This window comes from Haliaeetus albicilla, chromosome 10, assembly GCF_947461875.1.
Source record: "Haliaeetus albicilla chromosome 10, bHalAlb1.1, whole genome shotgun sequence".
Classification (NCBI taxonomy): Eukaryota; Metazoa; Chordata; class Aves; order Accipitriformes; family Accipitridae; genus Haliaeetus; species Haliaeetus albicilla.
Window position 1 is genome coordinate 12,235,509 of NC_091492.1, and position 13,558 is coordinate 12,249,066.

A 13,558-nucleotide genomic window follows, 5' to 3' on the forward strand; every position below is an offset into this window, starting at 1 on the left:
TGTTTAGAAAGAACTGCTGTTTTTATTGTAGTCTGGGTAAATATCAGCAGCTTCAAATTCCCTTTTTCTCCAAAAGCATGTGTATGCATCTTCTCTTACCCTTGGCCCTTCTTACTGCCCAAGAATAGTAACTGGAAACATACTATAGCTCCTAATTATCTCATTACATAACCACTTAACACACTGCACCATACCTGTCTGGGCAAACTGCTCTATTTTCCTTGAAAGGTAAAACTGGAATTGCTTTGACAATCTATCAAGAAAAGATGAACACATTTTTAGCACAAAAGTACTGTTCAAGAGCAACATTTTAGAAAAATTATTTCTTTAGTGTATTCAGTTGAAGCTGGTTTTCTTACCTAACTCTAGGATTCTCCAAATATTTTGGAGAATTTTTGTGTAAACAAGTTTGTCTGAATAAGGCAACAACTTTGATGAAACAAACTTCAGAAAAACTGTCTAACTTAACAAAGAAAACGCCATTCTGTAACAAGAATCAAGCATGCAACAAGGAACATCAGCCACACAAGAAAAATTAGTTCATGGTCACATCTTAAGCTACAGTCATAATTGCGGACCTGAGCCAATATGAACACATGCTGATTATTTTTTAAACTTTTTCATTTTTTGAAACAAAATTAAGAAAAATCATGGAAAACTTGCACACCACAGACAGGAGGAAAACCAAACACAGGTTACCCAGCCGCACACTTACAAAGACAACACACACAAACTTAAATTGAACAACACTGCAAAATCCTCAAGGGAGTAACTAGGAGCAGATACTGGATCCAGAGTTACCCCAAAGATGTCTGGTTCTGAACAGGGGATTTTCTAGCATTCATCATTAGTCACCAGCAATCAGCAGGCATGACTGGGCAAAGACTTGCATCACTCAAGTGGCTAGTAAAGGTAATTCAGTTGACTGCACAGGAGTATAAATGTAATCCTGCTCTGCTCCAGTAACAATCCACACTGCTACTTTGATGATCATTCTTTCCAAAATATTTTAATAAGGTATTACAGCTGAAGTTCAGAAGTGCTTGCCATGCTTCAATTCTCAGCAGAGCTAAAACCTCCTTTTTTCCTCTGACCTGACAGAAGAAATAGTTCCATTGCTATCATAGAAGCAAATTTCTCCTTTAAAGCATCTAGCAGAAGAGGACATGGAACAGTATATGGGCTCTTTAGAAGAGCTGATATTGGACATGCTCAGCAGTGATTATTCGCCTATAATCTATCAGTTCATTTTCCTTTCCTCCCATGGACACTCTAATAGCTCCAACTGTGCAATTTAGTACACAACTTAACACTCAAGAATGAGCACTGACCTTTTGAGAATGTTCCAGAAAAGAACAGCAAGCAAAAAAGGAGAAAACAGCAAGAAACCGTAACAGACATTTGAAGTATTAGACAACTCGACAAATAAGAAGATACTCCAATGAATGTTTAGCATGGTACAGCATGAGAACTATTTTGTTTTCAAGGAAACATTAAAACTTACATTTTCATATATTCAAAAAAATGGGTCGTGTAGACAGCTATCATCTTCATTAAACTATAGCAAAGGAGTGCAAAAGGAGGCACAACTTTTTCAATGACTGTAGTACTTTTTTTAAATTTTCTTTAATTTAAAAAAAGAAACTAAAGTACAATTTTTTGTTTTTTTAAACTATATCAAGAATTAGTGCAGTCCCCCAGATCTATGTTACATGGAAGAAGCAGCTAGATGACTACAGTATTCCTAATCTGCCCTATGTATGTTTAATTTAGTTCATCTTTGACAAGGTAATACGAAATATAATACTTACAGATGCAGTACTTTCATTTAGATCTGTGCTTGATCTTTTGTATGTCTCTTCAAGAAAGGAACTGGAAACTGCAAGACCTAGAAAGGTAAGTAAAAAATACAGAAAACACATTTCTGATTATCTGAACACATAAAAATCCAGTACTTTTATTTACACTGGGTTGCAACTGACTTTAGTTGCTCGCATCATTTCCTAATGGCAAAAACAACCACCAAAAAAAGTTACCTTTAAGTAAAGGTAACTGTGCAGATGAACTGAGTGAACAAGGATGGAAGATGGAAGGTTGCATACTTTTTAAAAGCAAGAGACTTCAATCACTATAAATGAGACCACTCATAGTAAACACTAGTTATGAAGTTACCTCTGTTCAAATAAATCCCTCCAAACTCAAAAAACTGGTAATGCATCATTGATCAATGCCACAAGTAATTTCAATATCTAATGCTATTAAACATATCAACAAATGCCCGCGTAACTCACCCTCAGCCTTCGTCTTATATAGTACAAAAATCTTTACAGAATTCCTGCATCTGATGATTTCATTGGTCTTTGTAAAGTCTGATACATAAGCATCGTTTGTTAGAAGGATACCATTTGACCCAATCATCAGATTCAAACTGAGACAGTAGGTTCACATTTAATATACCCAGTTAAAGACACATGATGCACTGTATGTATGATTGTTTCTGATACACATGGTTCCCACCTGTTTCAACATTTGTTGGTATCTTCTCCTGAAACAGCACTGGCCTGAAAGCATGCGCAGGATTAACAATTTTCATTGGAAGAGACTCAGCGCTTAATGATATTTGGTTCTCCTGATAATCTGCACAACTCCCTGTATTCTCTTTAGCTTCCTCAAAACGAGCAAAGTTCTTTGAGACAAGATCATCATTAACGCATACCTAGAAAACCAAGATCTTTATTGACCAGTATCAACAAGTAATCACCACCACACACTTGTTTAGAATTTATTTGAAGCTTTAAACAGCAGTAAGACATACACAATATCAGCAAATACATTCTGAAGATTATCATCTCCAGAATAGGAAATTCAGTCATAGTTTCCTGTATGTTCGCTAAACAAATGTTAATCAGTCATCAGTTTCATGCTTCTGCCTAAAATTCTGTACTCAATTAGCTTTTTTATGAGCCCTAAAAATTGTAAAAAAACTGTTAGTAAGCCAAACTAGTTTATTTCTTTCTCATTTAGCATGCATCAAAAGCTGACAGAAAAAAATAATGCTAAACCTAAAATTTCTTAAACTCCATTGGCTCAAAGATCAGTGACGCTATTGCCAATTGGGATTCTGAACTGAGAGAAGATATTCAAATTAGTATGTACCTTCAAAGTTATTGTCTCCAGCAAAGACCACAGCTCCAGTGTTAAAAGCCTTGGTAAAACAGTCCAAGTAGAAGCAGTATTCAAATAAATTCATTTGTATCTACCATACAGCTGCTTAAGTAGCTACAGCAGAGATTTAGCTCAAGGTACACATTTTGGCAAGTGGAACTAGTTTGGGCTTTTTTCCCCCCAAAGGTTTGAGGACTCAGTCTTATGCAAAAAGCAAGTGTGAACTTCTATTTATTTTTATAATACTATGCAACTGCCTTACTGAAACATCTTTAAGTATGATACCACAGAAAGTGCACAAGTGCACTAAATAATTCACAGTTGTCCATCTGAAGCACTTGCTGGACTTCATTTGCTTGTCAATACCTTCCAAAAAGAGGTTCACAAAGAAAAAAGGGATTTCTGCCTCTTGGAATGCCTCCAGAAATTTACAAGCAACAGAAATATAAAACAAAACCTCTAATAAGTTAATGATTTAGCTTCTACTGTATCTGACAGAAATTACAAAACTCACTTGCAAGAAATACCTTCCAGTCTTAAGCTAATCTCAGTTATCACTTACATAGCAAAGTGCATGAACAGGTTTGTAGATATAAAAGTATCTTACCTTTTCATCTTTTATTGTCACATAAAGAAAAACATCAAATGTGTTACCTTCTACAGCACATAACTTGGCTTTCATTTGGGTAGTTGCTAAATATAGTAATAAACATAAGAATAAGTAAAAATATTAAACCTTTATCAAATTATCAATATTTTTCACTTGTACTTTCCAAGATAAGCAAAAATAGAAATCACTGTTAGATGTGTAACCTATTTCTTTAGAGAAGCTACTACAAATATAATAACTTTTAAATGAAACAAGAAAGTAACAAGGCAATACAAACTTAAAGTTACAAAAATGAAGTTGTCCTTAGTTGTTGAAGGAAGATTGAGAGCCAAAACAGATTAATGACCTCTCCATGTTGCAAATATTCTCGTAGAGAAATCAGAATTTAATCACATAGAAGAGTTAGGTTTGATTAAGAAGTAAAATTGTGAAGCATAATGTATAGGATTGTTAAGTTTGAAATGTAGCCATAGGAACTTTAGGAACTGTGTTATGTGTGACTATAGGAACCTTAATATTGTTAAAGTTTGAAATAGCTAACCATAGAAACATCACCAGGAAGTTACTGGTTTTTCTATGTTTTGTTTCAAGAAACTAAGGAAACTGTCATGGACACCAGTTTGCTGCTTGGAAACCCCCTTAACCTTCCCATCTTGATTCGAGTATCGAAGATTCCAATCAGTAGAGCTAAGTGTAACTGACCAATGATTGTTTTTAAATAAGAATATTGATAAGGTTATATAATCAAAGGACCAATCATTATAAAGGTTAAATTTAAGAACGAGCATAGCATGCATTTTTATGTAAAGAGCTTATGTAACAAAGACCTGACAGAAAAAGTCTATAAAAACTGATAGATTTTGATACTAACTTGGACACGCCTTTGGAGGAGCGAGCGATCCCCCATGTCCCCAGCGCTGCAGTAAACGAACTGTCTGCTTCTTAACTTCACATTGGTGTTAAGGAGTTTTATTCAGGATTTCGGTAACATCCACACAAACTAGTCTTAGTTCTAAGCTAAAAGCCTTAGTTTATCTTTTAGCCTCTGATAATCTGTAGTACAAATGTATGCTTCCCAAACTTGACATTTACTTCTCTTGAAAGAAGTCACATTTGCACATTTGTGCAGCTTGGTTAGGCTCTTAATTCAAGCAAACATAGCTGATAAAAGCCTGTTAGTAAATTCTGAAGCACTTCTGCATACACTAATTATGTGCTAGCAATTAAAAAAAGTAAGTATTACTACTTATGGTACAGTCTGGGAGTTTCTTTGAAATTAAATTCAATGTTATTATTGCTCCCTACTAACCTTCACTTTGCACAGTGACACTCAGATGTGTGTGTGCGTAAAAAAATAAAAGGTAAATGGTGAGAAGTGCTGTCCCAGTTAGTTTGTGAAATTATCAGCCTAAAGACCCTTTATCGCCTTCCTAAACTCATCCTCTCCTCCCCAGAGAACTTTTATGTTGAGTTTGTTACACTTGTAAGCAAGCAGGTAGGTAGTTTTTTCAGGTAGAAGCATGTAAGCAAGATTAGAAAATCTCAGTGAAGAGCTGCTTTTCTAGTAAGACCAAAAGCTGTCTCATATCAAAATAGGCGGCTTGATATGAAAAAGACCAGATGACCTACTGAAACACCAAACATGGAAAAGCACAAGACCAGAGTGGAGAAAAAGCAGTTCTAACTTACTAAATAACTGCTTGGAGCTCAATCTATTTGTTAACAACTATAATAAAAATATTCCACTTCTGAGCTGGTGCTTACATTCTTGTCAAAAAACAACTGAAAGGGTAAACTCCTAAGCCAGCTCTTGCCATCTCTGTACAAAACTACAGCTGTGATGGTGACTCAAAGATTTAATCTAAATACACAGAAAGGCTGTACTGTTCAGAACAAATGTTACCTGAGTGCTACCTTATTTAGCCTGTCCAAGAACCAGATACCACCTAGTAAACTATCAAAATTTACGCAGCATGGAAGCCCACAGTACTGAAGATCCAACTCCACAAATATTTTTTGCCTTTGTCAGTCCATACAGAGAACCTTATGTAGCTCCTTTCTCTTTAATATATGACATTCTTAAATATAATCAAATATAGAAACACAAGCACTACATTTCTCTAACAGTTTAATTTTTCCCCCAAATAGAAGTGCCAATTATAATTTTTTGCAGGATATTTTATTTACCTTTGAGAAGGTTTTGAAAATACCGAGTAGCAGCACTATCCCATCTTCTGGCTGGTCTAGGAAAATAAACACAACCAGTTATCCCACATTATCAAAAATTATAATGGCAATTTGGGAAAACACTTCAGATGCATGTAAAGAAGTTATTTCAAGCCATGCCTAGTCTTAAGAAGTGCACCAACTAGACACATTAGCAGAATCTTACTACTTAGAATGGAACTTCAGTCTTCATAATACTGTTTCAGCTCATCAGTAAAATAAAACTGATCAAAAATTACTGGATATTGCTTTGTCAAGGTATGGTGGCTTACATCTGACATAAAATATGATGGTTAGAAATGAAATGGAATAACCAAAAATAAAACAGGAATCTACTTGCAGAATATATTAATAGGTATTGAGCAATTTTGAACAAGCACTTAAACACTGGAGTGCTGAAGACTGAAAGGTCTGCAGCAGAAAATCACGTTAACTCTTTACCATCTTCTGCAACTTTAAGTAGAAAATGAAAAAAAGAATCAAATGAAGAGCACCATAAACAAAACTATTATAATCTAATACTTTTTTGATAATTCACAACGACGGCCTACTCAAGATGTATGCTATTCCTATCCAAACTATACTAATATTTGTTCTGTCAGAATATTGGAAGTCAAATACCAATTTCTTCTTCCAAACAAGAGTATAAAAAAATAAATTGATTGATCACTTGTAGCTTTGAATATTCTTTAATAACACAAACTAAAGCAGCTTTCTTTCTGTGGAGCCATATTCCCCAGTGATCTAATCATGTCTCTCAAGCTGGCAGGATCTCTGACAGTAGCATCCTGGAACTCAAGGATAGAAAAGTATTTTTCTTTATTTACTACCAGACCCCAACGAAAACCTTATTCAAGTCTTTCAAAACTGCAGTGAGAAAAATCTGATATGAATATAAGGAAAGCACAAAGGAATCCAAAATATACAAAGAAAAAGAGACAGAATGGGGAAAAACAAAGCTACTTATAAACAGCTATAGAACTTCAGTTCAGCTAAAAAAAAAAACAACAAAGAAGTATCAGGAGTAAGAGAAGCACCTGTAAGAAACAGCACATAAGGACAGATTAGTAAAGAAGTTCATGTGCTAGGAATCAAGTGATACAGCTCTGGGATGATAGACTAAGGGCAAGAACTGCCAGAAACTTGTCTAAACTTCTGAAGGTTTTTAAATAAATACCAAAAGATTCAAACAGGTGAATAATAAACCCCAAATCATTAAGGAATCAGTTTCATTTAAGAACTGCTCCTCTGAAATAGAAACAGTTTTCCAAATCTCATTTCCTATGTTCTTCTTGAAACATAACCTCTTCTAAAAAAAATTTCTGCAATGAACTTCACACTTAAGAAATTTACAAATAGAATATATTTATTAAACTCAACTTACACTATTTTTGCCGTATCTTCACAAAAGTCGATACGCAACGTCACCGGCTTTGTGCGAAACAGTCTACACTTTTTTGCTCTATATGGGATCCGCATAAATGCTTCCAGTGCAACTCGAATGCTTAAAAACAAAGCAGAAATAATCTCATTTTACAGAGCAGATTTTTTTTTCTCCAGAAGTCATTGATCTCATAAACATCCTTCCATTACCCTATACCTGACAACACAGTTCTTCCAAAGGTTTGGCTCCCACTGTGGAACACCCTGAAACCATTGTTTTATTCTTCTCTCCCAGCGAGTTTGCCACCAGGAGCAATTAGTGAACAGTTTCACTCCAGATATGAATACACTTCTTATTTACTCAAAATCTTTCTGATCCTCCACCACTACAGTCTGAAGTCTTTTCATGATATTTAGCCCTCATACTACCACATACACTACCCAGTACTGCATATTCATGTTGCAATTATTACTTCTGTGTGAGAAACCAGGTATGATTAACATCAGCAAGAAGGAAATCTAACAAATACACTAATTTGCATTTGTACTCATTTCCCTAAAAAGAATTTATTCTTTATAAAGCTATCACTAGAGTGTTAATCTCATCCTTTACGCTTGGTTTGGTTGGAGACTTCTAATAACCAGCAAGACACCATATATAGCAAGCTTTTAAGATCCATATACGTATCACTTTTGTTCAAATTTTTATTTTACAGTGATAACACAGTAAATCACACATTTACTTCTAGTTGAACTTATTTTAAACTTGGGGCATTGTCAAGTTGTTTTCCAATACAGCAACATTCAATTTAAAAACATTATTTAACTTAAGATACATTTTAAAATATTTTAAATAAGCTTTCTTAGTTTTGTGGAATACTACAAATAAAACATTTGTTAAAGCTTCTTTTACTCAAAGTTGTATATTTTATAGAAGAAATTAACTTTAAATCTAGCTAAGAACTAGAACAGTTGTATTTTAAAACACATTTTTCAAGATTTTAGAAACAGTAAGTTTCCTAATGGTTTTATTAAAAATTGGGAACCTGTGAAAACTCACCTTTATTGCATCATGCCAAGACAGACTGTCAGCTCTTAGTAAAGTAAACAAGCTAGTAAACTGCAGTGGGAAAAACCCCACATATTTGTGTCTAGATGTCAAAAGGTAGTTCAGCAAGTGAAACCCTGCTTCCATGTACGCTTTGTGAATGATCTTCACTGGTTATAATTTTTAATTTTTTAGTATATAATGACTTAATAAGGGAGGAAAGTATATATAAATAACGTTAACTGGCAATCAAACATTTCAGTCATAACAAACTGCCATTATTTCAATTTTAAACCTCTAAAAAGCCAAAACCTACAATAGAAAGCATCTTTAAAAATTCACAAAACAAAGACTGGTTTGCTTGCACACTAGCAAGGGCCTATCATATGGCTAGCAGTTTCTTGTGGACCCAATCCACAGGTCAATTAAAACATAGCCTTGCCACTATCAATCTAAATAAATATTAATAGTATTTGTATGCATTAACTAACAAATACATTTCAGTGACAGTGTCAAAGCCCCCAAACACTTACTCCTTTGATTTAACAAAAATGTATTTGGCATAATCCACAAGAAAACATTCTGTTTGATAATGATCTGTACAGTACATGATTGACTTTATAACCGCTCTACACCAACATTTGAGTTCCTCACTGAATACCACACAAATCTGAAAAAGAAAGAAGACGGCAAGTTCTTGTAAATGGAGCAAATTACAGTCAAAGTTTTTTTAGAGGCAAGAATATAGTATTTATTATACAGCCCTCAATTTTCTTTTTAAAATGCAAGGATTGCAGCTTATGTAGTTATTAAGTTTACAGGTAAGATATAACCCATATAGATGCCATTATCTACTTTTATACATAGCAATATTAAAAAAAAAAAAGATTAACGCATATCTTGGGTACTTCACCCCCAAACAAATGCAAATAACAGATTATTTCTATCTATACAATATAGCAATGATTTTACCTGGCCTTCTTCTACTGTTAGTGGTTTTACTTCATCCACATCTTTATAAGATTTGTCATAGAATTGATTCATTTCAGCATTCAGGTTTTTATATTCTATTTCATCGACTATGCAAGGCCCACATCCTTTCATAGTAACCCAAAAGCAATCTGGATCTTCAATCTGAGGCAAGGGGTAGATAACAGTAATGAATACTATTAGCTCCTGATAAAATGTTAGGATGTTTTTAAAAACATCTGAGCAGCAGATATAACAATAAAACTTAAAATCTTTAGCGAGGCACCTTAAAAATTATGGTGACTCATACTTAGCATACAGAATGTTAACAAGCAAAAACATCATTCGACTTCAGACCATTAGTTCATTAAATGACTTCTCAGCTTGTAAGTTTCTTTAGCACTAAAAAGTTGGTTAAACCAAACAGTGGGTAAAGTGCAAAGGCATAAAGCTTTATTTATTTCCATATTATCTTCAAGAAGTATATATAAAAAAACCCAAATGCACAACAAACCCCACCAATGGGTTTTTCTTCATGCTTGGAGAGTCTGTAAGTCAGTTTCTTTAAAACAGGGTTCTATCTTTCTGCTCAGCCTTTGTAAACCTTTATATCCCAGTCTTTCAGCTCATCTGGGTCCCCAGTTGTTGTGGGTTAATCCCAGTAGGCAGCTAAACACCACACCGCTGCTTCCTCACTCCCCTGCAGAGGGACGACTGAGAGAATTGGAAGGGTACAAGTGAGAAAACTCATGTGTTGACATAAAAACAGCTGAATAGGTAAAGCAAAAGCTGCACATGCAAGCAAAATAAGGAATGCATTCATTGTTTCCCATTGGCAGGCAGATGTTCAGCCATCTCCACGAAAACAGGTCTTCACCATGCATAATGCTGACTCGGGAAGACAAATTCAATAAACGCAGACGTTCCCTTTTCCTCCTCCTTCCCTGCAGCTTTTATTGCCGAGCATGACGTCATATGGTATGGAAAATCCCTTTGGTCAGCTGGGGTCAGCTGTCCTGGCCATATTCTGGGAAGACAATTTTTCCATGATCTCTTGTGGAATTCAGTAGAATTTAGTACTATGCTACACTCTATTTATGTTGCACATCTTCCATTTTTTATTTTAACTGCATCCCTACTAACCTCTTTTGAAACAAAACCAACACAAACGCCTAAAAGAAATGACAAAACATATATAATCCATATATGAACCTACACATGTAAAAAATTGCTTCTGAATGGAAATAGAGTCATCATCTTATTTGTAAATCTGACTTTCAGAGAGTAGCATTGAAATAAATAGCAATCCTTTAAACTTTAAAAAACACCAGCATACCTCCAATAGCAAGACTTCCATTCTTCTCAGCTTAAGTCTCTCAACACTACTGTAAAAGAACAGCAAACATTTGATTAACCGTTTTCAGAGGTGTCATTTATCTGAAGCATATCTAAAGAGTGTACACCTAATGCAAGCCTATAGATTTTTTTACTACTTGTCTCAGGAGTATTAGTCTAGGCAACTGATTTACACTTATCAAAGGGTTCAAGCCAGCCTTCCTAATGAGGCACTATATTAAAGTCTAATTCACATTTGCCATCCACACTTACTTACACACAACCACATCAATTTTTAGTACCCCAGAACATATCTGTTATCCTCAACCTACTTACAGTATATAGCTGCTTATCTTACATTCAAAGACCAACAAAAATAGGCTGATTGAAGAAAAGGGCTGCTACAGTCTATCTGCAAGACTAAACCAACAGAAACAACAGAGGCAAGTGTTTACATCATTAAAAAAACCCCAAACCTAACACAAAAGAAGAGTCCCAACCTTAGCAAACAATTTTAGCATGACAGGGATTTTTACTAGTATTTCATGTTATATTCATCTGCAATGGTACATATCATACCTAAGCATTACAACGGAATAATATGGACTGAAGTAATTTGCATTTCATTTTGGCACAAACCAGCACATCACAATATCATCACTGCAGCATCTAGCTTACCACTTAAGAGAGTTCACAGTGGAAACGGGTGCCTAATAAAATGTTTTGGGAAAGGAAAGTCAAGACATTGGCCTTCCACTTCCAAAGGTAATGTTGAACAAGTCAGCACAAAATAAGAAACAATACAGCTACACTGTGGTCATAACTAGCAACATGCTTTGCTAAGAGAAGGTACTAATGATTCCCAGTTTGACATTACAATTAAGCAGCTGAAGTTATTTTAGAAGCTTTACTTAATATCATGATATAAGCATACCATCCAAGTTACACAGAAGTCTCTTACCACTGCACTACAATATACTATAACACAAGATACATAGTGCTGCCTTAGACACTTAAAAAATACACACTTTGGTTTCAGGAATAACATGTGAGAGGCATAAATAACCTCTCCTAATCTCTCAGTTTAAGTCATACAAAACTAATAAATTACTTAACAAAGCAACAAGGATAAGGCACACCCACATAAAAGGCTAGATCCCCAATATATTCCCAATAACACCATACCCACTTTGTCATTGAGAACTAAATGAGAACACAAGTGCTTGCTCAAATCCCATACCCAACACTAAGGATACTTAATTTGTAAAGATGCAAAAGATCACTAAACACCTCTCCAACAACACAAGTCTGACACAAACACTCCCAGAAAAAACAACCAACTCGCTATCCGAGGCTCTCTCCCTCTAGTCAGTCTTAATCCTACTAAAACCCCCATGTTTAATAGGCACAGTACAAGGAAAGAAGACTACAATAAAAAAAAGTAAGGACTATTACGAAACTATGTATTTTTATTTTACAGCCCCCCCCCCCCCCCGTTCTACCTTAGTTTCACTCTGTCCCGCGTAAAAACAAACCCGCTAACCTTAGTCACCAACACCACAACGCCCACAGGCGCCCACACACAGACCTACAGGCGCCCACACACAGACCTACACACGCTCCCCACCGCTCTCTTTAGAAGCTTCCAGAGGCAGCCGGCCCTCCCGCCTCCAAAATCACACCCCGTGCGCATGCGTACGCAGGCCGCAGACTACAATTAGGCGGTGCGCGCCCTCAGGGCACTGCCTTGCGTTTGCTGCGCAGGCGCCCTATGGTGCTGAGGTGATGCTGGGTGGTTGGCGGCGGCGAGGAAGTGTGTTCTCGGAGTGCCTTGAAAGGCCTGTAATGGCGCGTTCTCGACTCTTTAAGTGTATTGTTGTGGGAAAGGAGCCTTAAGTGAGAGTCTTGTCTTTCTGCTGTGCCTGCTCCGCCTCGGGGGGGCAAGACTCGCCATGCAGCACTGGTGGTGCCTCAGGCTGAGGAGGGAGGGGGCCGGCCAAGAACGCGGTGGAGCAGCTGGAAGGCAGTGGGCTGGAGTTGTTCCTGTCAGCGGTGGTGTCTTCCCCAGGCAGGGTTGCATCCCGCACTGTGAGGCGGTAGTGGCCAAAGCTGAAGTAGAGCGTATTCTTGAAAGGTTTGTAAAATTAGGCAGGTGGGGAGAAAGGACCTGGCACTTCTCTATTGGCGTTCAGCTATGCTACTTAAGTATATACATAAGCGCAACAGAAAACAGCTGTTGTAAGTGTCCCATAGCATTTAGGCCTTAAAGAAAATGTTACTTTGCTCTAGCATCTCAAGCTCTGTGATAAAGCAGCTACTTTTTTTTTTCTTTTTTTTAATTCACTCTGTTGCATAGTACCATTTCCATTCAGGCTTTAAAAAAAAAAAGTATTTCAGGCCTGGTTTAGTTTTGCACAAGGCTGCATAGACAAGGTGGCAGCCCAAGAGAAGGGGATGAAACATGCAGCAGGGAATAAAGCCCACCTCTTTGAGCAGAAGCCCAAACTTAAGAGTGGCTCAATATTTTGAAACTACAGCTTTAATCATCAATATTTTTAACTTACTATTAAAAGATGTTTGCTGTATGTAAATTCTAAACCATTTCTGCTTCCATTTAATGACTGTCATCACGTTCTAGATAAAATAGTATATTTTTCTTACTTTTTTTGTTACTTTTGTCCTTTGTCCTTCAAGCTCCCCCTGCTGGACCATTTTCCTTTTGTGGGTGGAAAAAAGGTATAGGAGACAGTCAAAGATGGGAGAGGCAGACTGTTCACTTAAGATACGGATTTAGTATTGAAATAGCTGTTTTTGACACACAG

General features: G+C 36.2%; 1 protein-coding gene across 1 annotated transcript in view; it reads right to left on the bottom strand.

The window, feature by feature from the left end:
* Window positions 1-12,255, bottom strand: part of TDRD12 (tudor domain containing 12) — a 40,110-nt gene extending 27,855 nt beyond the window's left edge. The window contains exons 1-9 of the mRNA XM_069793504.1: window positions 10,738-12,255; window positions 9,405-9,566; window positions 8,966-9,102; window positions 7,386-7,505; window positions 5,963-6,018; window positions 3,773-3,858; window positions 2,518-2,716; window positions 1,812-1,888; window positions 195-253 (exon numbers count right to left, since the gene is read on the bottom strand). Of these exons, the coding sequence (XP_069649605.1) occupies window positions 195-253; window positions 1,812-1,888; window positions 2,518-2,716; window positions 3,773-3,858; window positions 5,963-6,018; window positions 7,386-7,505; window positions 8,966-9,102; window positions 9,405-9,566; window positions 10,738-10,758 (917 nt within the window). The 5' untranslated portion in view covers window positions 10,759-12,255. The remainder of the gene's footprint in view (window positions 1-194; window positions 254-1,811; window positions 1,889-2,517; window positions 2,717-3,772; window positions 3,859-5,962; window positions 6,019-7,385; window positions 7,506-8,965; window positions 9,103-9,404; window positions 9,567-10,737) is intronic.
* Window positions 12,256-13,558: the final 1,303 nt, after the last annotated feature.